Source organism: Rousettus aegyptiacus, unplaced genomic scaffold (assembly GCF_014176215.1).
Source record: "Rousettus aegyptiacus isolate mRouAeg1 unplaced genomic scaffold, mRouAeg1.p scaffold_m13_p_11, whole genome shotgun sequence".
Taxonomy (NCBI): Eukaryota; Metazoa; Chordata; class Mammalia; order Chiroptera; family Pteropodidae; genus Rousettus; species Rousettus aegyptiacus.
In genome coordinates, this window is record NW_023416286.1 from 94,121,788 (window position 1) to 94,149,234 (window position 27,447).

The window sequence follows — 27,447 nt, forward strand, 5'->3', positions numbered from 1 at the left end:
CCCCACGGCCGTGACATCTCCCCCCCCACGGCCATGACATCTCCCCCCCCACGGCTGTGACATCTCCTCCCCCCCCTGCACCAGTGTAAGGACACAGACTCTCGCTCTACCATGCACTGTGTTAGTCACATGGCTGCAACAGTGCGATCATTTGCCTTATTATTATCATTATTATTATTATTGGACTTGGACAAAGAGGAGACAAAATCTTCAGTGTGCGAGCCTGACGGAGGCGGGGGGAGCGGCCGGGCACGCGCCTGCGCTGACACGCTTCTCGCGAGATGCCGCTTTCGACTCTGTTCTCTTTCCCATCCCTGCGCCGTTCAGATGGAACGATGTTCCCGCCGAGATAGGAGAACGACTTCAGCGGAACGTGTGTGGAAAGAAAAGCAGCTTCCTTTACCTGAAGTGTTCTCCACGGCACCCCAGGGACCGACGAATCGGGAGACACACAGGGGCCGAGGGCAAAGGGCGCGGCCGCCTGGCTTCGGGGCGGCGCCGCGCACGGGGAAGTGCTCTTCGCGCGGCATTTTCGGATTCGGGGCGACATGTGTTATACCACGTGACGAGGATAAGCAAGTGTAAATCCCTGTTTCTCCTAAAGGTGTACGCTTGGCGCTCCACTGTATTCAGAGCTTTCGCCGCGTTACTGTGCGCTTAGTAGACGCTGGGGAATTGCCCACTGGGAAAGCCGTCGCCGTGCGGGCGGGTCGCCGAAACGAGCCGGGCTGAAGACAACGCTAACGGGTAAAGCGGGACTTACTGCTCCGAATGGCGCGGCGAGGACGCGAAGTGACCATCACCCGGGAGAGAGGAGCAGGGAAGCCGTTCTCACCCCCGCTCTGCGAGGATGACGCCGTGTCCTCCAACGGCTTCGAGGGGACCCGCGGCTCAGGCGAGGACGCCGGACGTCCTGCCCATCGCGTGGCTGTCCTGAGACGTGTGCCCAGCCCGCCCCGCGGTGGGCCCTGCCAACGCCGGGGGCCCTCCCGTGTCCCCAACCAGCGAACGACGCCATGACAGCCACGCACGCCCCCCCGGCAGAAGCCCCTCCGTCTGCGTGACCACGCTGCCCCGCGCGGTCATCGGGCCCTGAGGAGGCCCCCCCCATCCCGTCCGCGTCACCCACGCTGCCCTGCATGGCCACTGCCAGTCAGGGTGAGGGCGGCCACCTGCTCCCGCGCTCGGACCTCACCGAGCCTGCAGGAGTCTGGCCGCTCTTTGTAAAAGTGGCCGCGTGACTACGGCACGTTCGAATTCCGAGGGACGCTGCGTGACCACGCCACCGCCTGCCCTTCCAGACCCTCCCCGCCTCCTTCGTCCTGTTCAAGGAGTTCCCGGCACTGTGGCCCGGCTCCTCTCCTTCTCCTCTGGCCCATGGGTCTCCTCGTTTCCGCTCATTCTACAATCCCCTCACTCCCCGAACTAAGCCACCCACCCGCTCGCCCACTCACCTGCCCACCCGCTCACTCATCCACTCACCCACTCACACACTCACTCACACACTCACCTGCTCACCCACCCGCTCACCCGCGCACCCACCCACTCACCCACTCACCCACCCACTCACCCACTCACTCACCCACTCACTCACCCGCTCACTCACTCACTCACTCACTCACCCACCTGCTCACCCGCTCACCCGCTCACTCACTCACTCACTCACTCACCCACCTGCTCACCCGCTCACTCACCCACTCACTCATTCACCCGCTCACTCACACACTCACCCACTCACCCACCCACCCGCCCGCCCACCCACTCACTCACCCTCCCACCCACTCACACACTCACCCGCTCACCCACCCACCCACTCACTCACACACTCACCCACCCACTGACCCCTCCTTACTCCTCGTCGTGACGCGGCTTTTCCCTGAGTTCAGACGAAGACGTCGCGTCTCAACCACTGCGTCTCGCCTGGCCCAGTTTGTATGATGAGACCCTGGCTCATATTTTGAAAACTTTTTAGCAACCTCCAGCCCCCCGCGTGACGACGTGGGCATCTTGGTGCCCGACGCGCGTGGACGGCTCCGTCTGCTCTTCCGGCTGCATGACAGCGGCCCCAGGGTGCCCACCGCCCTCTGACCACCACGAACCAGCCTTCCACGGTGCAAACGACCGTGTTTGCTCCCACTCCATAACGTAAAGATAACACTAGAGCCTTTCTACAGGAGTAATAAATGGGTGTGCGTGTGAAAGAGCTCCGTGGATTATCACGTCCCCTTTAACTGCAGTGCATAAATTTGTGGGCAGCAGTCCTGATTACACTTCTGCTACGGGGTGTGATTGTTTGCTGTTCTATAAACGATGCAGGTGGCACATGAGCCATGCAGGCATCAGTCAGCTGGCGAGGGAGAGCTGTGTAAGGGGTGCAAGCGGGCGCAGGCCACAGTGGAGAGGGGGTGTCGCCTGCAGCACCCCCGGCCTCCACTAGGGGTCTCCTGAGAGACACCTGCAGAAGCCGCTCATCCCGCCATAGGAAACGCCACTAGACAGTGCTTCAGGGACGGTCGGTCTGACCCACTGTGCTGCTGTGACGGAGACAGAACCGCACGCAGCTCGGAACCGGAACTGGAACCGGAACCGGAACCGCGCCCCGTGAGCCCACTGAGCGCGCTCCCTTCAGCACTGTCGGCCGCGAACAGGCGTGGAGTTTGCTCCACTCTATTCATCATTTATAACCTGCCGACTTCCAAAAATGATCTTAAATGGCTTTTTATGTACAGCTGCCCAGATGAAAATAAACAGTCAAAACATTAAACTTATTCAGGAATTCAGCCAATCATTTTTCCTGAGATGTTTACCTCTAACGACTACTCATTCTTACTGTTTTTTACTTAATAACTACATTTTTAAATGGCTTCAATATTCTCTTCATAAAAGCTTTTACAAATACTATGAGAACAAAAAAGTTTAAATATCGATTACTCTTCAAAAAGTAGTCAAATGACTAATTTGTTACTTTTTTCACATGAAGTGTTTTAAAATCCTTTTTAAATTTTAAACTAATTTCTCACTTAAAAAAAGTTGCAACTATAGAGTAAAAAAAACTCACGTGCTCACCATCTCTCTATATGCGACGTATTCATTCTATCTACCTTTACCGACAGTTTATCCATGGACGTGTACAGTTATCGTCGTTAACCCACGTTTGAGCAAGCTGCAGACAGTGCACGCTCCTCTCGTCTTCTCTGCTTTGCAGTGTTTATCTTCCCGTGTCAGACACAGGGAACGGAGGGGGGCCACAGGGACAGGGCGGCCAGCTGCCCGCCCGCGTGGCTGCGGACGGCGGCTTCCTGGAGAGTTCGCGTGCGGAGTCCGGCCCGGCCACGGGGCGGCGCTGGTTCCCGCATCCGCCAGTCTCGGCGCAGGGGAGAGGAGGGGGGCGCGGTGGAGGCTCCGCCCCCATCGCCTGGCGTGAGTGCGCGCCCAGCCCACGATTCCTGGCTGTGCTTGTTTTCGTGACTTTTAAGTCTTTTTGCGCCTTGCATGGACTTGACACTTGAAGAACGGCAGCGACGTCCTCCTGCGGATGTCTTCCAGTCTGAGTCTGTCCGACGCTCCTCCTGGCAGCACCGGGCAGGACCGTGGACAGGGGAGGGACAGCGCGGCCGAGGCTGACCCAGGCCGCTCCTCAGCCGGGCTCCCGGCGCGTCCGGCTGGCTGCTGGCGTCGGCCACGGTGCTGGCCACGGTGTCCTGTTTGCTCGTTTTGAGCACACGCTGCCCGGTTCGGGCTGTCACTATGGTCACAACATCACCGCTGGGGGAGGGGCGTCTGCTGGCTTCTCCCTCCAGGGCTCCCTGGGGCTCCCTCGCTTCCTGCTGAGTCGAGGTGAGGTGCGAGGCACCGGGGCTCGGCCTGTGGGTTTGGCACCGACGGGTGGTCCAGGGTGAGTCATTTATTATTGGTATAAAGGTCGCCAGAGGGTGACTCTGCCCCACTCTCTTCGGGGGGTCTTAGTGTGCATTCCGTGAACGAAACGAGAGCCTTCTCCCTCATCCGCGTGCGGTCATCCGCTTCTGCTCCATGCAGAGGGCTCACTGCGCGCGCTCCGCCCCCGAGGCCTGGGAGCCTGCGTGCCCCCAGGGAGTGGCACGCGGAGGGGCGCTTAGAACCCCGCATGGGGGACTGGGCGGATCCAGCGCTCTGGGCACTGTTTTATGCCTCGCCACGGGCAGAGGCAGAGGACGTGTCGTGTACACGCACACACGCACTCACTTTGTCACGTCTGCAGTCACACACACCAAGCCCTGAGTGCACACTGCGATAGAGGCCTCACCCAGCGCTGCCCGGCCCTGGGCCCCAGCTCCCCCTTCTCTCCCCACTTCCCTCCCTCCCTCCCAGGTCCCCACCCCTCCCTCCACCCCCGAGTGCACCCTGCCTTCCAGTTGTGCCAGCGACCCACCTGCTCCACCGCGGCCTGGTCCCCACCTGAGGCAAACACCTCCAAAAAGGAAAGTCGGCCAATACCTACTCTTAAAATTCGTTCCAACCCCAGCAAAATCAACGTCTCTGTGACGACCTCCCGCTGTGTCCGCGGGCGCTAAACCTTTCATTCCCCACGGCCGCCTGGGCCTCACCCCCAGGGGCCTCTGACCTGGGCCGGGGGCCCCTGCTCCCGGAGGCCCAGGCCCTCTTTCTGCCCCGCCGGGCCGTGCTCTCGCACTGAGACGCCCGCTGGACACCGCCGTGTGGACGCGGCGCTGTCGCCAACGTCCGCGAGCGCGCCGCGCTGACCCCGGGCTTCGCGCTGACCTGAGAAGCTCCCCAGTCTGGGCGCCGTCACGTCCCCGCCGTCGTAGATCTCCAGCGAGTCCCAGTTCTGCTCCGTGGCGAAGCTGATGACCTGAATCTGGCGAGCAACGACACTCGGTGAGAAAACGCATTTCCGGTTGGAAACAAGGAGCCTAGTCACGAGGTTTTCATGCGGTTGCGCGCGCCCAGGAGAGAAAGGCCAAACCGGAGACGGTAAAGCAAACGAGGACGTCCCGCGATCTCTACCAACGGCACTTTTGACAGACTGTGTCTTAAAAACACATTATGTTAATGTCAAAGGTAAACTCGTGAGGACAGACACTTTATGGAAATAGTAAGGAGAGGGAAACGGGTCAGGGTTCATGCATTTAACCCCCCCGAGGACCGAAAGCAGGCAGGAAACGCGCGGCCCCGCCGAGCGCGGCGCGTCCCGAGGCTCCGGCCGCGCGACGCACCTGGATCCCCGCCCCCTCCGCCACCGTGATCCTCCACAGGCAGTTCAGGTTGTTGCCGTAGGGCTCGGGGTAGCCGGGCGACAGGAGCGTGCCCCTCCGCTGAGTGAAGTTGCCACTGCAGGGGACTGAAGACACAGCCGCGTTTAGGGGCCGACCCGGCGGGGGGCGCGCGGGCCCTGCGCTCGGCGCCCCCTGCTGGGCGATCCCCGAACAGACATTCTACGCGGACCGTGATACTTTCCGGGGCGGTTTTTGGCCAAGGTCGAATTTAGTCTCTTTTACATCGGCGATGCCACTGGTTACTATTTACTGCGCCGCTAGGGCACAGATCTCGCGTCTGGGAAGACCTCTCTCCAGGTCTCTGACGGGACGCGGCGGCCACCCGCGGCGTCTGCGCAGCGACCTCTGTTCACAGCGATTCGCCTGCGCGTTGAAGGAGATGCGCCGAGCGCGCATGCGCGCGGGGAGCCCACAGCGGCTGCAGGTGGCAGTGACTGACAGCACGCGTGGGCGAGTCCAGGTGACAGTGACAGCACGCGTGGGCGCGTCCAGGGAGAAGGGACACTTACGACTAGGCAAATGAAGCGGATTAACTACAGCTAACAATGTCATGGTTCGGGGCGCTTAACCTGTCACGTCTCAAACCCTCACCAGGACACGTCTGTTAATAGGGCATGACACGGGCGACATGGCAAATCAACCCCATGACTGTTTTCCCGCCAGACGAGGCTCGGCCGCGGGCCCGTGGCGCGGGAGCCGACAACACGCACAATGAGGTGTGAGGAGGAAGCGCGTCTCCTGCTCGTTCATGTGACGAGCGGGTGCAGAGACCCCGCCGCTCCTGGCGCGGGGGCCGCGGCTCGCTTGCGGAGAGGCAGAGGCGCTCTGAACAGGTCTGGGCGGGACGGGTTAGGGGCGGGACGCAGGCGCTGACCGGAGGCCACCACTGCCGTCCTCGGGCCGCCACTCACCTACGCAGCTCGGGACGGTGTCGTTCCACTGGGCCAGGGCGCTGGGCACCGCCTGGCAGCGGACGGCCGAGGAGCCCTGCAGCAGGTACCCCGGGTTGCACTCGAATCGGACGATCGAGCCCGCGGAGAACTCGGAGCCGATCCTCCTCCCGTACCTGGGCTCGGGCACGGAGCTGCACTGCGTGTCGCTGGTGCGGGGAACGGCTGCGGGCAAAGCACACAACACGGCCGAGGGCTCTTCACCCCGAAGGACTCAGGCCGCGGCCCGCCGGGGCGTCGGCGACACGGCGGGCAGCGGCGCCCCGCGCGGCCTCCCCGGGGGACGGTGGCACAGTGCGCTCACGCCCCCGCCGCGGAGCAGGACGGCGTGGCGGGAGCAGGCACCACGCCTCGCGGGGACCGGGTGACCTGCGCGCAGTTAGGATGAAGTGAGCGTCCAAGTCCCCCGGCTGGGGGTGACGGATCGCCGAGAACCTCGGCTCACCTCGAGGACCCCCGGGTCCGCTGAGAAAAGCTGCGACGCGAAGGATTCTTCGCAACGTGGCCACTGCGAGTCAGTGACAATGGTGAAAACAGGACCGCACTTCTGAGAACACCCGGCACGACTAAAGTCGGGCGCTCGGAGCGACGCCCGCCCTCCGCGTGCCCGCAGCGGCGTCACTCGCCAGGGCCGGGCGTGCAGTGCGCACCGCAGGGGAACGCGTCCGGCCTCGCAACGGAGGGCGCCCCGCCACCCGCGCCAGCGGGGACCAGCCTGCAGGCCGCCGTGCGCGCGCGGGGAACACGCCCGTCACGGGAGAACACGCCCGCGGGACGGCGCTTACACCACCGAGGTCGTGGGAGGGGTGGAAGGGGGCGGGGGCTGGGGGACGCGCACCGTACGGGTCGCTAACTGCTGGCACGACGTAGACGGTGCCACACAGGAGGGTGACGCCTCCGTTACTGAAGACACCAGGGACCCCACGTCGGAGGCCTTGTTCTCCGTGGGGACACTTGGGAGGGGACGGAGAGGAGACAGCCGGGTGCAGCTGCTGGAAACAGACCGCGTCTCTAAGGGGGCGGCTGCTGCCACGGCGACACACCCTGCGGCCCGGGCTGTCGCAAAGTCTCCTGAAAACTTAAGCTTTAAAAACCCAGGGCCGGAGGACTCTGCGTGGTCCAGGAGAGCATCGCTCAGAGGGCCGTCACATGTGGGGGTCAGCCATCACAGGCGTCCGGGCCCACAATCTGCTGAACTTGTCGTGCTTGACCTGCAGGGGGGGGGGCAGGAACTGGCCGGGGTCCTCCTGAATGTGTGTGATCACATGCCTGGCCCGCTCGTTAGCTCCGAAGGGCTCAGCTTTCGTACAAAGACACCAGTTTTTGCATAAAGTCACAATAGGGGCAAAGCAAGGAAATGAGGCACGCTGGAACGTCACGAAATATCGAGAATCGTTACGTATTTTTAAGTACAAGGAAAATGTACTTCTCTTCAAAAGACTCTTTTCTGTCTACCTTTATTTACTTTATGCATTCTACTGATACTGTGTTACTTTAAACAATGAAACATAATTTTAAAAATCATGACTTCTAAGGGTGACATTTGAAAACAGGATAGACATTGGGTCATCCGCCTCCGATGTTGTAGCTGATGATCTGGCTGATTTTCTATTATTTATAAGAGAACTGAAGGAAGCCTCCTTTCAAGGCAGACAATGCCAGTAACTCTGATTTCCCCAGGATGGACGCGTACTTAAACCAAGTGGCCCAGTGTCTCCGCATGTCACACCAACTTACTTTGTTTGCAGTCTGCTTTTGCAAGATGTAATATAGAATTTAGTTTAAGACAATTAGGAACGGCTAAGAGGCAAGTTACCTAAACCTACCACTCTCCAATGACGTCTATTGTTTAAAATACTGGTTTGATTATCTACCTTTCAACAACAGGTATAATTTAGAACAATGTAACTTTGATTCAATAGCATCGTCATTCAGGCAGCTGCTGCTCAGATGGGATTAGAGATGTCTTCCCTCCTACACGCCTGTACATGTCACCCTCACGCTCCTCCCGTTACGTTCAACACGCTGGGCTGCTGAACGCGGAAGGCTTTTTACAGTTGCACGTGTTGAGGGCATGGGTTTTGCAGTGCGGGATTCCTAGACGTAGGACGATGCGACAGACGGTTGTTCGCAACTTTCTGGAAAACGCGACGTGGCCAGGCGTGCACCCTGGAGACGCGCACGTGCCAGGCGTGTTCGCTGGGGCTGTGCGCGCTGAGGCGGAAGCCGCCGCTGGGATGCTGACCCCTGCCTCTGAGAGGAGTGTTTAAGACAGGCCAGGAACCTCTCTCACTGTGCGCGAAAGCGAGACCTAGGAAATGAGGTGTGGCCGTGTGGTGTGAGCGCACGGCCTGTCTCCGGAGAGGACACTCAGCTGTCGCTCTGCATCGTCACACCTCGGAGCCAGACCAGGCCCCCCCGGCTTCCGAGTGTGCCGGCGGATGCCGTGGTCGTGTGTTCAAGACCACGTAAGGATCATGCGAAACAGAGGCGACCCACAAATAGGGAAGACAACCCTGTTTTTCAGAACCGGAGCAATTGCAACCATATTGAATAAGCTCCGAATTCAAAAATAAATACAAAGGTGTCAAAATGCCAAAAGTTAACAGAGCACAAACAAAATAAGTTTTTAGAGCGATAAGATGCATGAACTTTAAGTTTGGCTTGGTTTCGTTAAACCGTATCTTGTGGCAAGATTTGGGAATGTACGATTTATTTTATATGTATTTCATTAGAGCAGTTACTAAAATCTAAACTATTCCAAACTAGTTTACTTAATTAGATAAAAAATAAGATACAGGAAATCATTTTTCAAAATGTGCAGTGCCGTATGTGAGTAATTTGATCACTATTTGTTTTCCTGTACATGCCAGATAAGTGAGGTTTTATTGGGTCATTGTAGTAGAAATATATTTTGGTGTCAAACTAAGAACTTGCATATTTTTGTTACATAGTTTTATTATAGATATCTGCATGCCCTCCGCTTCTTAAATGCCCCACAATGCAGCTCAGGCACTCTCAGGGCCTAACCCGGGGACAGCGGCCCGTGTCCTGCCGGGAGCCGGTGCCGCACGGTGACACTCACCTTGGTACATGAAGTGGAAGCCTCGGGCCGACCCCCCGCTCTTCGCGCTGAATCTGAGCAGAATCTGATTTGACGTCGCCAAAGGCAGCGTTTCCCCTGGGGAAGGTGAGAGGAGGCGGTGACACGGGGGCTCCGGGGTGCACACTGCTGAGGTGGACGGCGACACCCCGGAAAATGGTTCTTAGCCTGGAATTTCACCTGTAGTGTCTGAATAACCGTTGTAAAGCTCTGCTTTGGGGTTGGGGACCCAAACACAACGTTTCTACAAAATATCTTTAAACCTCTGTTCTTGCTTTTCCTCTCGATTACAATGTTATTTTAATCGCTGTCGCAGGCATGCTTCTTGTGAAGAAAGCACTGATAATAGGCCTAATAGTGGATAAGTGGGAAATGTAAGAATTCAGCGAATCACCAATTCGGAATGAACTTCATCTCACAATTACTTGCTAAGATTTTACTTAACATTAGGAGACTGTTTACGAATCCAGAGCTGGACTGGGGACACCCCTGTGAAAGTATCCCGCACCCTCTGACATGCCGGTGAGGGCGGGGGCAGGGGCGGTGAGGGCGGGGGTGGGGGTGGGGCGGCGCTTGCGCCAGGGGCGGAAAGGGGTCGGGGGGGCGGCACGGCTCAGGGCTGGTCAGTCAGGGGCCCCCTGCATCCTAACACTCAACAAGCGAGCATATTCAAAGATTATTAAATCTCTCCTTTGCATGCACACACACAAGACAAGTTTAAAACCGATCACTCCATCCCGGCTGTCTCCGTTTACCTGAATGGGACCCGGACAGCGAGCTCAGGAGCCTGGCCTCTGGGTGAGCCCCGTCGAACAGCTCTACTGAGTCATTCAGTGCCGTCTGGAAATAGGCAAACTGCCCAAAAACCACTGCAAGATAAATGGGGGAGGTTGGTACCATATGCTTTAAAAAAAAAGGAGACTTTGACTGTTACACGTATTTACCGATTTTTCCAAAAAGTCAGAATCCTAAGAATCCTATAAAACTAACTACTTTACTTTGCTTTCTAAAAGTTTCCAGCTGCTAAAACAATCTTATTTTGCTCCTTGACTGGTACTTAATGAAACGAATAAAATTGCTGTTTTCCGTGTAGTGCGAGCATGAGGAAGATTTCTGCTTCCCCCTGCACGGCCCTGGGACGGGGGGAGAGGGGCCGCAGAGGCGCCTGTCCACCCCGGAGTCTGGGCGCCTGCTGGTTTGGAAAGCGGGCTCATTCGGTGAGGAACTCACCATTCTTAAGCTGTGACTGTCACAGTGCCCAATTCGGAGGAACTCCCTGCGGCTGAATACACACGAATAAGCAAAATAGCACAGGACGTGCTTGTCACTCTGCTCACGTTTTACCTGTGGTATAGGTGGTGTGAGCTGCAGCAACGCACCTGCTCCAGGTAAAACACGGCTGTGGACTTTATTCCTTTAAAGTTTACCTTTGTACTCGAACTAACAATAGCGAGGGCCTTTGTAATATTTAGAAAAACTTGTGATGTAGTATCAATTTGCAAACAGTGAGCAGCTAATTCTTACTTCCATGTAAGGTTTCAGCCAAAATCCTTCTAAATCTTTCTTAGCAAGAAATGGAGGAGGTGCGCCTATCGACTGCATGTGTCAGAATTACCACGGAAGAATTAGTGTAAGTGTCGGCCAAGAGGAGGCGAATCTGTGATGTGTACGTGTGGGTGTGCACATTCACTTACATGTGTGGCATATGTTGTATTTCATGTACGGAGTCATGTATGACACATGCACGCATGCATACGTAAAGCATGTGTCACATACAGGTAATAGAATATATGCTCACATCTATACATACACACACTGTCTTTTAAGATTTTCTAAGCTCCTAGAAAGAAACACAGTGAAAGAGAGTGTGGGAACGAGGAGGATTTTCCCAGGGGATGACGAGCTCCGAACACAGGAATCACACGGAGGGAGAATCACTGTCCCTGCAAGGCTCTCCGTGTGCAGCCCGCCCGCCCTTTGCTGGTCGGTAAGTCCTCGTGCCGGTGGAGGCAGAATGCCTGGCCGGGTGGTTAGCACAATGCGAGTCCTGCACTCGGAGCTCCTGCCTTTACCCGAGACACGTTTCGAAAGCATCGGCCGTCTGCTGGAATCTAATAAAGGGGTGAGGACGACAGACACCCACGCGGCGGCACGTGCCACCGGTCCCCGGGCAGACGGCGGCAGAGGGCGCGCGCTCGGGGCCGGGGCCGGGGGCCTTCCTGGCCAGCTCCTTGGCCTCGGTTCTCACGGATGGCAGGTCTCGCCCCAGACGAGGGAGCAGACGCCTGCCCAGGGTGAGTGTGTGCGTGGCTGGCAGTGACCGCGGGCAGACGGAGAGCCATCGGTGTACACGCGGGCACGGCCGGGCCCCGCCGCGGGGAAGCCGGCGCTTCGTGGGGCGGTGGAGGTGATACAGACAGCCCTTAACAAACGAGGATTTGAGCCCTATTGGGGGGATGAGGAATTTAGTCCAGCAGGTGAACGTAGAGTGTGAGTGACTCTGCGGGCGGCCAATGGCCCGGTCTGGCTAGTGCTCGGTGGGCCCCGGGAAGGGTGGGAATGGGGGGCAGAGGCTGTGGCCACATGTGGGGAGGGCCTCGGAGGCCAGCCTGAACCGCGGGCGGCTGCTCTGGGGACACAGGGGTGGCCAGCAGTGGTCATCAAGCTGTCCCCAAGACCCACTCCCTGCTCGGGATTGGGCATGTTGGTGACAGCAAGATAACTTCAGTGTCCGAAGACCTGTCTTAAAGGTCGCTGAGTCGGGAGCCTGCGTCCAGCACTAAGGGGTCCCATCCTGCCCGCGACGGTCCCCGACCCCACAGTGCTGGGCGAGTGGGCATCTCGTGGGCACGGTCACTATTTTATTCATCTTGGCAGTTGTCACGATTGTTGAATTAATTTATTGCCCAGGAGAGGACAAGGAAGAAGGGAAAACAAAAAATAAGACAGAACAAGTTTTCATCAAAAAGACCGTGTAACTATTTTACTCCAAACTGAAGGTTTCTGCCCAGATACACTCACACATACGCATCGCCGAGCCGCTCAGACTGGGGAATCTGATCGATATTTACGCTGGGGTGTGACATTATTTTCTGCTGAAAAATCATAATTGTTGATTTAAAATAAACTAAAATCGTAGAATCTGAATAATAAATGATAGGCGTTTGCAGAAACCACCTGTCCTCCAAAAGCAACTTTACTACCTGGCAATCAATGTTCTTGCTATAGAATTGTATTTTTGAAAATGTTTTCTCTCAAATGGATTCCGGCATTAGAATTTTTATCTACTTCATTTCTTTGAGAGGTGGCTGCTGCTTTCAATGTGAAGGAAAGAGCCTGACTATGTAGGTTTTCAGTTTTACGACGGAAAAGAAAAAGAATTATTCTATAAAATTACCAAAGCTATTACTTGGGTCACTTCAAAAAAAAAATACCAGCACAAAAGAGAACCCCGGGTCCAGAGCAGGCGCGGACCCCGGTGACACGGGCCAGCGCTGAGTGGACTGGGCGGGGCCAGTGCCGAGTGGACCCTGGTGGGCGCGGTGACATGGGCCAGCGCTGGGTGGACCAGGCGCGGGCGGCAGACAGGCCCTCCTGGAAATGAAGCCGTCCGAAGACGACCCCCAGTCGGGAGCAGAACCTAGGAAACTCGCTCTCGAGGGACAGGGGACTCGGCCTGCACCAGGCTCGTGGCTCAGAGGCGCGTTCACGGACCCAGCACGATCCGCCATGCGATGCCGCTAAGTGTGTGCCAGCTGCACGCAACTCGGCACAGGGTGGTCCCGGACCCACGCACTGCTCCCGGCCCACCCTCAGGCGAGCACGGCCACGTCCACGTGGAAGAACATTGTCCAGCAAAGGCTGGAGCAGGGGCACCTGCTCCCCGTTACCTGCGTCAGACTCGCACAGGGAGTGTAAGCGATCTACATCGCGCTGATGAGGGAGTGGTGGTGGCCACGGTGCCCCGTGTGGCCGGACGCCCCGCTAGTGACCACGGTGCCTCGTGTGGCCGGACGCCCCGCTAGTGACCACGGTGCCCCGTGTGGCCGGACGCCCCGCTAGTGACCACTGTGCCCCGTGTGGCCGGACGCCCCACCCCTGTGATGCAACTCAACTTCTCTTGCATTATTTTATGACATCGAGAGCTGGGATATTTGCAAAGTGACAGAAAAAATTTAACAACAGAGAGATGACGACAGTAATTAAAACTGGAAAGACATTCTCACCGAATTCCTTCGGCACCGTCACGGAATAGAGGCACATCTGGCCGGCTGTGTAGTTGTGAGGGTAGTTTGGGGAGAGCACCACCCCTTCCGATCCTGAGTACTGGCCTCCGCAGGGAGCTGAAAGGGAAACCCGCCACAGTCAGGTGCGCGGGGACGGTAAGGGACAGCCAGCCACGCTGCACGTGACAGGTGGGACGGGGACGGAACGCCGAGTGAGCGAGCGTGCAGCGTGCCGGGTTTGCCCGGAAACGTAACAACACATTCAAGTCGAAGACCTGTCTTACATTGCTGGCAAAAGTAACAGAAAAAGAAGGATTTGCCAGCACAGGATAAAAGTAACTCGACTTGGCAGGAAGACATAATATTTTAAGGTCTCTCTCAGGCATGCTAAAATAATCAAGACAACAGCAATAATAATAATAATTTCGATAAAGATAAATTATTAAGTTATTTAAAAGTCGCAATAGAAATTTCTGGTTGATAGCAATCACTGTAACTTAAGCGATATAAAGATCATTTCCCATTGTTTTATATTACTATGTGAGTAAAAGGAAAAATGCTCTCTTTCTCATTTCTCTTTTGCTTTAGCTTTTCATCTCATAGATTCAGTTCAGAAGTAACGCATGTGATGGCTAAGGTGTCTCTTCCTAAACGATTGATTTAAAGCTGAAGGAACCCAGACTAGGGAGTCAGGGCAGACGCGACGGTGGGTGTTTGTCGTGGACAGAGCTGTGTGTGCGTGTGCGCGTGTGCACGTGTGCGCGTGTGTGCATGTGCGCGTGTGAGCGTGTTTGCGTGTGTGTTCCTGTGTGTGCATCTTTACTCTCCTCTCATTTCAGCAATGAATTAACCCGGGAAAGGATGACTCTATAATTCGCAAGCTTCATAATCTCCCAAAGCAGCTCACACAGCGTAAAAACGTAGTCGTCGGCATTTTTCATTAACTAGATCGACAGCGAGCACTGACTCACAAACTGGCCTTCGTAATCATGCCGTCAATACAAAAACTGCACTATTTAGGGCTAAAAACTTCAGAAAATCCATTCATAAATATATTTTTTATATATGCGTGCTCCCCTTTACATATGTATCGTGTGCATGATAAACATATATAATCTATATTAAATAGTATATGCACATCCCTTTACATATAGCATACATATGTAAAGAGTAATTTACATACATCGAATGTGATTTTCAAAATTTTAAATGTAAATAACAGGAATACTAGAGAAATAGGAGTTTTAGACTACTTTTCAATAATTTGAGATGAATAATGAGATGAATAAGGCCCTTCTAAATCTATGAGCTTATTGGGGTATCAACAAAGGGCATTTGTATTTGAAATATAAAATTATATTGATATAGAATTACTATGATACGATTCATATTAACTTTCTATGATGCCGAATGTGCGTGTTTTAGGTGCATCCTTTATGTCCACCTGCCGATGAGTCCGGCACAATAACTCCGCGGCGGGCGCGGGCAGGGGCCACCCCTGGGGAGGGGAGGAGGTGAAGGGGGGTGAGGGAAGTGAGGGGGGAGGGGGGAGGGGGGGAGGGGTGGCGATGGCTGGCGCGGGCGGGACCGCCCCTCAGCGGACGTCCCTCCAGGCGGAAGCGGTGCCGGACCCGTCCCGGGCGACACGCGCCGGCCTCCCCCGCCCCCTGGACGACGCAGCCGCCGGGTTGAGGCCGCGGGTGTCGGGAAGGCCGAGCCCGCTGCCGGCTGCGACCCGGCTGACAGCCTGGTCACCCGCGCAGAGGCGCGCACGGCGCTCGCCCTCCCCGCTGCCCGCGCCCCTGGCTCCCACACGGCTTCGGACGTCTGAGAGGCCCCAACGCGGACTTCCCGGTCTCAGTACTAGGGGACCGAATGACGGCCCCCGGGGGCATCGGACAAACCGAGGAGCGCAGCAGGCGCAGGGCAGGCCCGGGCGTCAGTGCGCGCGACGGCTCCGGCTTTTCACGCGCCGGGGTTCAGAGCGCGCGTCCGGCCAGAAGGCGCCGGTGGCCCGAGGGAGCGCGCGCCTGCGTCCTGCAAGCCCCGTGCCTCCGGCTACACCTACACCTGCCCTTGGGGGTGGAGACCGCCGGGGTCAGGGTTGGCTTCCCTGCCGCGGCCCCGGGCGCCTGGTGCCTCCTTAATGTGCTCGTCACGCCCAGGGCAAAGCGGGCGGGTCCCGGCTGCCCATCCGTCTGCGGAGCCGCCCGTGGCCCCGCCGACCTGACTGTGGCCGCGGATCCGGCAGTGCGCCCTCTGCCCCTCCGGGAAGGGCCCCCGCGGGCTCCCCGCGAGCTGGCATTCACCACGCCGGCCCGTTTTGTCAGTTCTCGAAGCTCCGCCTCACCTTTTAACAGGTGACTTTATTAATTTAATACCTGCCTAAGGGATCACAAACTACTGGTACGTGGGGGGGAGAAGACTGTCGTTTTAGTATGTTATATGTGTGCATGTGTGACATACGTACATATGACACATGTACATACTCACACACGGGGGCGGCAAAGGCACCTGGGGGCGGGGCTGGGGCACCCACAGCTGTCCATCAGCTCCGCCCATGGGGACGAGGCCTGGGACGCCCTGCTGCCTACGCCGGAGGGAAGCAGGTGCAGCCTCTGAGGACTGCGGGGGGGCCCTTGCTAACCCCATGGAGGGGGGACCCCCGGCCTGGTGCCACTGCGGCCCACAAGCCCCACACTGACCGGAGGGCTCAGTGCCAGGGCGTGAAGCCGCTCTGCAATGCGAGCTGTAGCCCCGAGGCGGCGTCCGGGGAGGGGGGGGGGTTGTCACTGGGGGGTTTCTCAGGGGGTGGGGGGGTTGTCACCAGGGGGGCTGTCACCGGGGGCCTGTCACCGGGTTGGGGGTCATCACCGAGGGGGCTGTCGCCGGGGGGCTGTCGTGGGGGGGCTGTCACCGGGGGCCTGTCACCGGGTTGGGGGTCATCACCGAGGGGGCTGTCGCCGGGGGGCTGTCGTGGGGGGGCTGTCGCCGGGGGAGGACGCGGCTCCCACACGCACCGTGGCAGGAAGGCAGGGCGCGGTCCCAGGCTGGCTTCCCGTCGGTGCCGATGACACACGTGATGGACGCGGGGTCCTCGGCCTCGTACCCGGAGTCGCACTGGTAGGTGACCGTGGAGCCGAGCTTGAAGTCGGCCCCGACCCTCGTCCCGTTCATCACATTCCCAGGGTCGAAACACGCTTCTCGAGGTTTCTCTGCGGAAGAAATGAATCAAGTTCCGTGAGGACAGGGCCTCAATTTTTTGTTTGTTTGGTTGTTGGTTGGATGCTTCACTTTTTCAATGCCTAGAACAGGGCCAGATCATGAGAAATCCTCAAAAAATATTTATTGATTGACTAATGACCATGTTGCTAATTATCGAGCTAATAATGACATACACTAGAAATGATGATCAGGTTAATAATTATCCGATTAATAAATGTCATAGAAAAAATAGAAAAAACTTAAAAATTATACTCCTCATTTTTTAAACCACATTTTACTGCAGAATTGCTACTGAATTGCTTTCATCTTGGTAAAAAAAATTGCTGCATAATTTTACACACCGACCTTTTCTTTGTGGATGTTAGTACCAAACCAGAGAAGCTGCTCATGGAGAAGCCGAGCTCCGTCTCTGACTTGCACGTTGGTCCCAGAGATGGAGACTCACGCTCCGGGAGGGGGGCGGTCCGGCCGCGCCAGCCCAGGGCATTTTCAAGCTCGTGAGGACGGGGACGGAAGGCAGACGTGCCCGGGGCTCCGGCCAGCGCCACCCTCCGCGGCCAGAGCGCACGTCGGCCTCAGCAGAGCAAGGGCCTACTACGGGCCAGGCCCCGAGCTGCCACACTGTGCGCTCCGCGCCGCTCACGCCGCCCAGCAGGGCGAGCACTGCGCCGGCCCGTTTTAAATGCGGAGCCTGAAGGAGAGTTACGTTGCTCTCGGCAAAGACCCAGGGACGCGCCCAGCTGCGGGGCCAGGAACTAAGGCACTGGCCGAAGCCTCATCGGTTCCCAAACGTGCGCATAGAATTGTCTTTATTTTCCTCTCAGTCTTGCTGCTGTGTAGCTAATGCCAGTTCTCTTCTGACAGACTCGGTATTTAAACGTCCTGTTTCAACAGACTCCCCACGACACCTGTGGATGGCGACGGCCTTTGCACGCGCCCGGGGCGCACGCCGCTCCGCCTCTGGGCGCAGTGAGGAGTACGCGCCTCAGCGCTCGCCGCGCCCTCGGCCGGGGTCCTACCGACCGTCACGCGGCCACCGGAGGGGCCGCCTGGAACCCCGCACGTCTTCGTTTTTCAGCGTAAAGTTATGAAACTACCGTTTGGCGCGTGCGTGCATTTGAGTGTGCAAGTTGTGTCACTGATTCCGGTACAGGCTCAAGGGCGACTAGAGCGAACATTCCAGCTCTTTCTCTCCGTGCTGGCCGCCTCCCCTGCCCCGGGCCTGCGCCCCCCGCGCCCCGCCAGCCGCAGAGAACGGCGCCCCTCACGCGCGGAGGCGTCCCGGGGGCGCGCGGGCTGGAGGCTGAGTGACTCGATTCTGGGTTGTGATGGTGGTGACTGTGTTCACCCTCTGAGCTGCTCCCCCCTGCCTCCCCGTCTCCCACTGAGTGCCACCATGTGGGCTGGGAAGCCGGGCCGGGGGACGCGGGCTCCGGGGGTCCTGCAGGAGACGGCGAGGCCGGCCCTGCCGTCCGCGGCCCTGTCTCCCGCCGCGGCGACCCACGCGTCCACGGCAGCCGACCGGACCTGCTCAGCGAGTGCCGGCTCGATCTATAACAATGATCCACTCTGCTATTTTATATATGTACTTTGGTTAGAATGAGACACATAACTATCAAATATTAATATAATATATAAATAACTATCACACATTACACATTGGTATATGTTCCCTTTTAACCAATGCATGTAATTATATGCGAATGTATATATGAAAACACATATTTACACTATATATTTCTTATAGAAATGTTTGTATATATAATTATACACATTTTGATATAGAATGTTGTGCATGTACAGCAGTATGTCCACGTGAGACCTTGTGAAACCTTCTGCAGGCTCCGTAACGCAGCCACCGTTAGGGTCTCAGCAAGGGCCCTGCACTCCGCTGAGACTGGAGCTCCCAATCTCTCCACTGAAAACCTTCGTGGTTATTTCAAAGGGAAGGTGACACTTGGCTGATTCTCTGTAGCCACCTTAAAGCCCACATAGAGCACGGAGCATTTATTCTAGGCCTAAAAGGAACAAACATGACTGTGGGCCCCAGGACAGCTGTCTAGGCGCGGTGGCCTCTGGTCACCCGCAGGGCCAGAGCACAAAGGAGAGCAGGCTCTTGTCCGGGGAACGCGTTCTCTGGTTAGAAAGCGAAAATTTCTCCGTTTGTGTCTGCAATCCAGGCCCGTGGCCCTGTCCGCCTTTCGGGTCACATTTTTTCATTTTTTTTTATCAATCTCCTTCGCGTAGTTTACTATTTGGTTAAATGCCACCTCCACAGTCTTCCGTTCTGTGCCACTAATTTAGATTTCCGATGGTAAGTTTTTTAAATTCCTCCAGATAAACCTCATCTAATCTTTTGGTTCCACTGACCCGGCTGTCAGTTCAGGACGCCTGTGACCAATCGTGGTGCATCGCAGCTTCCTGTCTGTCACACGGTCTTATCAGATGACTTCATAGCACAGTGAGCCTTGCTGCTGCTCAGGACCCCTCCGCTTAAGGACACCTGGGAGTGTCCCTCGCTGGACTGGCTGCCAGGTCCCGAGCCTGTCGCTCGGCAGGAGAGCCCACTGCTCCTTCTGCAGGGAGCCGTGTGGAGGGGATGGCCCACACCTGCCCCGACCATGGGGGCCTGGACCGGCCCCAGCCACTCACTGCGCCTCCGTGGGAGGCTTTTAAAACCCCAAGAGCTGCGGCCCGCAGTCAGGTGCCTCTCTGGTCACCAGACGCCAACAGCAGAGGCCGCTGCTTCCTCCTCCCCCAGCGAGGCAGCCGCACCATTTACTCATCGCCCGCTGGGTCGTGGGCCGTGGGCCGTGGGCTGCACAGGCCCCCGTGGAGGCAAGGGCCAGGCAGGTGACGACCTGCGCTCACCCCGGTGCTGCGGTGGGGGAAGTCCCTTCTTTCTCACTTTGTTTCCTCATCGCAGAGTGGGCGTTGCCATAGTTCCCCCAGTACAGAAGCTGTGTGAGGACACAGCAAACCCTGAGAACGGCCCTGCTGATTAGTCGCAGACCCTGATGGACGCCAACCAAAGGCACGGGGGACCCCTCTGATCGCTGAATCGTCCACATTTAATATTGTACATTTTAGTAAAGATCAATGAGTTGGTAGATTTTCCTGTTTTAGGGGAAATAGATTATTTTTCTGCTTAAAACCATAGAAAGAAATGCAAGTCTTTTGAAAAGTTAACAGAGATGAAATCTGTATTTCTCTTACAATTCTAATAACTAATAAGTTTAAATAAAATACATATTTTCATTTTTATAAAGCACTCCCTACTGTGAATTGGTGGTTTTGTAAGTCCATTTCTCAGGTTCTTTGTAAATTATTCTGTATTTTCTTTGTTCAGCCAAGAAATGGATTTGAAAAAATACATTTTTTTTTTCTCATGGACCTAAGAGTGAAGTGCTTAGTTAAGGACTTTTTGTTTGGGTTTGTCTGCTTGCTTTCTCTGGATGTTGGTGACAGAGGTTGGTGGGTCCCAAATGGAGTGGGAGGCACCTGTCTGGTGACCCAAGGAGAAAGCTGTGACCTGGCTGAGTTTCTTGTCCGACCGATGCCCATTGGGGTTGGGAGTGCGGGGGTAGGTGGGGGCAAAGAGAAAAAGGAATGTTTCACACTGAAAGACACTGAAGCTACACTCAGCCGTTTCCAAGTACTTAACTCTGGTCATCCTGTAGAAACAAAGTAGAACGTACTAAAACACGCCTTAAAATAATTCTTACATATAATCATATGCTTCGCTGCACCCACCACAGTTTATTTTTAAACGGTCACGAATTTGGACAAGCACGTCCTCTCCCACGTTTTTCTTTCGGCCAAGGTGGAGCCGTGTCTGGAGCCCCTCTCCCCTGGGGAGACCGCCCACCCTCCCCGCTGCGCGGGCGACGGCGGGGAGACGCGCGCGCAGCCTGGACCACCCTGGCACAGAGCCGTCCGCGCATGCGCGCCACGCCGATCACGGTACCTTTGAATTCGATGGCGAAGCCGGACAGGCCCACGGAGGCGTCGCTGCGAAACGCCAGGAAGAGGCTGTTCCCGCTGCTCTCAATGCGGTCCGGCGCCTGCGCGCCCTGGAAGCTGCCGACCAGCGGGCTGTTGGAGCTGTTGCCCTCGTACACGTGCAGGAAGTCGTAGCTGGGCTCCATGTTGAAGCTGAGGACAGGCACGCGCCGTCAGGCCCCGCGGCTGGGGGCGCGCGGCGGCCGCGTGCGCGCGCGTGTGTGCGTGTGTGTGTGCGTGTGTGTGCGCGCGTGTGCGTGCGTGTGCGTGCATGTGTGTGTGCATGTGTATACGTGCGCGTGTGTGTGTGTGTTTATGATTAGAACCATCCAAAAGTCAGATATAGTGAAAGCTTGTCAATACGGCAATAAACATAAAAAACATCAACGGTAACAGACGCTATTGATGTTTTACGTAACGACTGCCACGCGCCTCTCCGCTGGCAGTGGCCGTGGGCGACAGGGTGGACAGTCAGGGGTTTTGTAATCATGAGCACGGCTTCCGAGACCCCAGCTGGCGCCCGACGCCAGGGACTGGCCCGGACCCTACAGGTACTGCTGTTTCCTGTCCGCACGCGCCCGGGACGGGTTTATGCAGCAGGTGCAGAGGGACAGCGCCAGCGTTAAGGGGTAATAAGACCGAACACCTTTACCTCTCCGCCGTGGTAAAGCCACGGGGCGCAGGCCCTCTCTGGGCAATGACCAGTCTGATCCCTGGTCACCGAGACGGCTGCTGAGTGACTAACGGGCAGGGAGCACCTACGGCCTGGAGACCCTGGACAGGGGGACCGGTCACCGCGTGGGCAGGACAGACAGGGACGGTGTGGGGGACTGCATCCCAGCACTCGGAAAGACTGCCGATTCAAAACTTACGAACTGTTTACTTCTGGAATTTTCCCTTTAATCTTTTCGCGCCTCAGTTGACCGTGGGTAATGAAAGTGTGGAAGCGGAACCGAGGGGTGGGGGCGGGAAGCAGGCAATGCGCAGGCCCTGGAGGAGGCTGGGGGGCCCTGCTCTGTCCTCCGACAGGCTCCCCGAAGGCCGACTCAGACGGGGCAGAAGGCGGGACCGGCTTGGCACGGCGCGGCCGGGAGCCGGGACCTGCGGGGTCCCTCGGAGGCCGTCTTGTGTGGAAGGCTTTGCAGGGGCGTCATCAGAGCCCGAGGGCGCTGCGCCCCAGCAAGGGGCACGGCTAAGCGCTAGAGGTCACTGTTGAGCACGGGACCGACAGCGAGGCACCGACAGGAAGCAGGCGTGTCCCCACTGCTCTGTCTCGCTGGGGTGGAGGGGGGGGGCACCGCCCACGCACTGGCGCCGGGAGCGAAATCCGGCACGGCCGATGGCTCCACCTGCGCAATGGGCCTAACTCTGCGAACGCTGGCTGCGCGGACCTGAGACCCCTGAGAGGCCCGCGTCTGGCCCGGCTTTTACCCGAGTTTCGTCTGAGTCCCAGCGTGTGGGTGTCGTCGGCCCCGCTGGGCACAGGCCGTGTGATGAGGTCCCCCCTCCCCCTCCCGAAGCCAGACCAGCGGGCGAGTCAGGGAGCTCAAAGCGCTCCGGGCCAGCCATGCTCCATCTTTACCGCTAGCGACCCACCCCGCGACCCCCACTCCGCCCCACCAACGCCACCCGACTCGGTCTCGCTGGGCCACGGCTGGCTGTCTGGGGAGTCGAACCTCCCCCCCCCCACCTGTGGCTTCCTCCTCCTCCTAAGTGCGGCTGCCTGCAGAGCCCCCAGATAACCAACCTGCACACTCAGATGTCGTATCTCAGACAAAGTCACAGGTTTGTGACTTCTCTGTGACATTGGGTCAGCTAATGATTTACAAAATCTAAGAGTTAGGTGAAGACTTAGAGATTTTCTAGTTTAACCTTCTTCCAGAAACGTGTGTCAAGTGCAATGGAGAAATATGTGTATAAACTGCCTTCTATATCGGGGTCCCCATCCCCTGGGCCGTGGACCGGTACCCTCTGTGGCCTGTCAGGAACCGGGCCGCACAGTGGAGGTGAGCCGTGGGCACAGCTTCATCTGCATCTGCAGCTGCTCCCCAGCACCCGCATCGCCGCCTCAGCTCCGCCTCAGGTCCTCAGGCGTTAGAGTCTCACAGAAGCGCCTGTCCCTGCTGCCACAAAGGTTGGGGACCGCTGGCCTATGCTACAAACAGAACTGTACTTTGGGAATCTTGATACTAAGCGCCTGTGAGACAATGGAAGGCGGGCAGTCCCCACCGATAGGGCTCCCTGTCCCCTGGAAGGCTGCTCGGTGTCCATGTTCCTTGAACCTCTTGGCATCAGAGGTTCCCGGCATTTTACCAGAAGTGCTGCCAGAATCTAGCATGAAAAAACCACAAAGACACCTAAAAATACAGCCGGCAGCCGGCTGGTTTCCCATAATAGCTGAGTGGCATGACAAAGTTTTTAGCATTTGGTAAATTTAAAGCAAATCCAGGACATGAAGGCTTGTCAGACTACTTGAAATTCAGAATCACGGAGGTTTAACATTGCGCTGACTGAGATCTCATCAGTGAGGGGAGGGTGTCACGGCCAGGCCCGGGTGGTCACAGAAACATCTCAGGGGAAGGGGACGCGAGCCACGGGCCGGCACATAAATGTAATGACATCGCTTTGTCCCCGGCGGTCGACAGACCACTCGTCTTTTAAAATATCACTTGTCATAGTTCAAAAACAAGAATATAAAGTTGGAAAAGACCTTGGGGTTAAAAAAAGAAAGAAAGAAACACGATTATCCTATACCAGATATTAATAACGTGATAGTTCTAGAGAATTTTTTTTTTATAAAAGAATCATCATATTTACACTTTCCTCATCTGATTTAGCAAAAAAGGAGTTGGCCAATTTGTTTAGAGACAAATGTCTTGTAATTCAGACTCTGCAGCAACCAAATTCGGGGAAGCCTTCATTTTCGAAGCTCTGACCAGTCATGACTACCTTCCTGACCACAGAGCCACCTTGCTGACCCCAGAGCCACCTAACTGACCACAGAGCCACCTTGCTGACCCCAGAGCCACCTTCCTGACCACAGAGCCACCTTCCTGACCCCAGAGCCACCTTGCTGACCCCAGAGCCACCTTGCTGACCACAGAGCCACCTTGCGGGAGCCAGAGGAGGTGCACCTGGACACGGATCCCCATCCCCTGTCCAGAGGTGTGCCGCCTGCGGACGAGAAGTTACAGGAAGCACCTCACTTCTTCATTGACTGCCTCACGGTGGACGCGGTGTGCGTAGAAAGTATTTAGCGTCACCTGTGGCCTCATCACGTGAGCCCTGACATGCACAAGATACTCCCAACAAGGCAACATCCTTCCACAGGTGACAGCTGGCAGCCCGATGCCAGGCCCGGCAGCTTCGGTACACGTAAAGCTGGAGGCCCTCGGAAGGGATAGGTCATTTCTAGGTGTGACATTCATAGCCCTGTCACAGAGCGCGGTTTAGCGAGAGACGGTACCTTTTGAATATCAAGGCGATGACAAAATCCGGGTTCACTTTGATTCTCCAGTCGCATTCTTTTCCGGGAGGATAGGGCTGTGGGAAGTTGGGCGACAAAATCACACCGGCCGGGCCAGTCAGGTTCCCTCCGCACGCAGCTGTCACAGAAGGGGGCATTCAGGAGAGAGAATAACGTCACAGAGTGAGGCGAGACGTCGCAGCTCCTCACAGACACCACGGGTCGGGTCATCAGACAACTACCCAGGTGAAGGTTTAAGGCCCTGCACGTTTTCCTTGCAAATGTTAACGGATTTTACATAAGGTCCCGTCCCATATTCAGGGGGAATTGTCCCACCGCTGGCAAATGCAGTTACTTCCTGTCATTTTAAACGTTATCCAGTGGCAGTGGGCGGGCGGCCACGAGCACCCCTGATGCACAGGGTGGGCGGGTGGCCACACACACACCCATGACGCACGGGGTACCCGCCCCAATGAAACCTGGGTAGGAGGACGAACCCACGAGCGTGACCTCACGGTTGTGTTAATTCTTTCTTCGTTTCTATGGCTCACGACTCACTGCTCACTCGTCCTGGGGAGCGCGCTTTGTGGGGTGCACTATCTTTTGCTCACCCTTGTGTCCCCAATGCACAGCTACGATCATGAGAAACATTCAGGAAGTACTTGCTGAATACATCAAAATGTGTTTTTTTCGTATATTTCTCACAGTCCTCTGAGATATATAGGGCTTGGGATATTTTCCTCACATGTCAAAATGACAAAACTAACACAAAGTTCAGTGACATCTCGGCACATATACATCCAGTAAGAGGCCGAGCTAGAGCATTAATCGCTAAAAACACGATTTGATCACAATGCTTAGCATATTTTACGATAAAAGAGAAGCATTTTAGGTGATGACAATAAATTTAGTTTGCTTCCGCAGTGAGCAAATTTTAATTAAACGTGTTTGCCTTTATATTAGTGAGGCAATAATTATGTAGTTCAGCGCAGATAGCAGGCAAGCCAATTATTGTTCCTGAACTTGAAAATGGTTGGGACAGTTTCATTTATTAGACAGGATTCCTGTTAAATTTTCCATCACATGCAAAGTGTGAACACACTGTGAAATTCATAAGTATTCACATTTTGCATGTAAGCATAAATATGCTGGGCTTAATGTTATTTATCTCAAATACTGTGGTTTGCCACCGAGTTGTTTTGAAAAATCATCCCAATTACATTATAGTATTCCCCCAAACTATATGTCTCCCTTCGCCTCATTGATCCTATATGCATTTAGGAAAAAACGTAGGTAGAGAAAGAAATATCCTAGTGGATGGTTTTTTCCACATACGCCAAAAAATAACTTTTTTATAACTAGGATGAAAGTACGTGCTTTGCAATTTTCTGTGATGAGCAGGTATTTAAATACTCACTCAACGCACTTGAAAACTTAATTTTCCACGAGAACTCTAACAGATTCTAGGACTTTTGGCTGTAATTTCAGTCTCATTCAGGCAAACTCTGAATAATATTCTAGAAAATCTTTATAATGAATTCTTCAGACACACTGCAGAGCAACATGATGTCATTTTCACAGCCTTCCCTAGGAGGCAGCTTTACTTTAAGAAACGGTGTGGACGGGATTGTGTGACGGGCCCTCACGGGGCCGCGGGGGCCGGGGCCGGCAGCGCGGGGCGGGGAGCGCGGGCCGACGCGGGAGGCGGCGCCGCAGGGGACAAGACGCCACCCGAGGGTGAGGAGAGCCCGCTCCGGGCAGGCTTGAGCTAAACAATGACAGATTCAGGACACGGGCTATGGGCGCCGCCAGCAGGAGAGTTCGGGGTGAGACTCAGATACGGATTTGAAAGCAGCGCAGAGAGGGCTCGCGGGCGCCAGACCCCGGGGGCGCCCCCGCAAGGGTGTCGGGCAGCGTCACTCAGTCCAGCTGCGTCCGTGTGGCTGGTGCGCCCCGTCCGGCTTCACCTGGTTTTAATTAAAGAGCTTGCGAAACATGTCGGGTAGGATTAGAATGCGGCATAAGATGCGAGTCAGCCCCCCTGGGAAATTCTCCCGCGGGAACGGCCCCAGAGATGACACCCACGAAGTCACATCGCCGCAGCACCCCCTGCTGGCAGCTTGGGGCCCTGCTCCCCATATGCTGACGACCAGGCACCCAGGGCGGGAGCACGTCCCTCCTTCTGCACGGATCGCTTCAAGCTCCTCTCCCTCAAGCGGGGTGAGAGAGTCTCGGAACAGCGTCCTCACGGACTGGGGTCCACAACCTGGGGAGAAGCTTTTTGCTTTCCGGAGCTTTTGAGGATTTGGCCCCGGAGGAAGGGGATTGGGGGTTGACGTGAAAACCTTAAAACAATGGAGATTTTCGGGGCCACTTTGCTCAGAATTAGAAGGCAGCGAGCATCCTCTGGTCTGCAGAGTTAGTTTCTTAAGACTCCGCTGAAAATGCCAGAAGGAGGCGCCCCCACCGCCGGGGTCCTGGGGGGAAGCGGAGGAGTGGACACGTGAGCTGCCCGGACCGGCGAGGAGAAACCCGAGCCAACCACGAGCTGCTAAAAGCATGCCCGACGCGGAAGCAGGCGGGAGGCCGAGATTTCACAGACGGGAAAGGGAGAGGAAGAACCAACCGCGAGTAAGAGGAGAAAAAACGCTGATCGTAAGAGAAGGAAGAAGTCAGCAGGCCACTCGAGAAAAGAACAAATCCTAACGGCCAGAAAGAATATGAGATTATTAAGAGCTGGACCTCACTGTTAATTTAAAATGTCCATTAAAACACCAAGACGTCATCACTTCCTGCCCTACGAATGACGAGATTAAGAAATATCAGACGCAGTGTTTTTTCTTGGTCAAGGGAAATGCACTCGCACACGGCTGACGGCCATGCCGGTGGGTGTGAGCTTTCTGCCAGCTCTGAAAGATGTTTTTAAGGCCCTAGAAATACATGTGTGCAGAACTATGTCACTCATAAACCACCATGGTGTGTTTGTGGGAGCTTTCACGACAGCAGTCTTCACAGTAAGGACAAGCTCAACGCCACCTAACAGTGAGAAGGGGCTGGCGGCCTCCACGCGGCCCCGGCCAGCGGAGGCACCGCGCGGGCGCTAGAGCCGGCTGGTGGAAAACACGCAACGTGAACGCGACACCTGCCGCGCACCGGGAAGGAAAAGGTGCGGTTAATCAAGCAGGATGCTGTCGTTTAG

The 27,447-nt window shown here is 56.1% G+C and overlaps 1 protein-coding gene across 2 annotated transcripts in view; it reads right to left on the reverse strand.

The window, feature by feature from the left end:
- The window catches only part of CSMD1 (CUB and Sushi multiple domains 1), a 1,035,440-nt gene that overhangs the window by 95,757 nt on the left and 912,236 nt on the right, over nt 1-27,447 (reverse strand). For both annotated transcript variants that reach the window (XM_036228983.1, XM_036228984.1), the window contains exons 28-36: nt 24,249-24,387; nt 20,748-20,935; nt 16,576-16,770; nt 13,556-13,672; nt 10,085-10,198; nt 9,312-9,407; nt 6,188-6,391; nt 5,217-5,341; nt 4,762-4,858 (exon numbers count right to left, since the gene is read on the reverse strand). In XM_036228983.1, the coding sequence (XP_036084876.1) occupies nt 4,762-4,858; nt 5,217-5,341; nt 6,188-6,391; nt 9,312-9,407; nt 10,085-10,198; nt 13,556-13,672; nt 16,576-16,770; nt 20,748-20,935; nt 24,249-24,387 (1,275 nt within the window). The remainder of the gene's footprint in view (nt 1-4,761; nt 4,859-5,216; nt 5,342-6,187; nt 6,392-9,311; nt 9,408-10,084; nt 10,199-13,555; nt 13,673-16,575; nt 16,771-20,747; nt 20,936-24,248; nt 24,388-27,447) is intronic.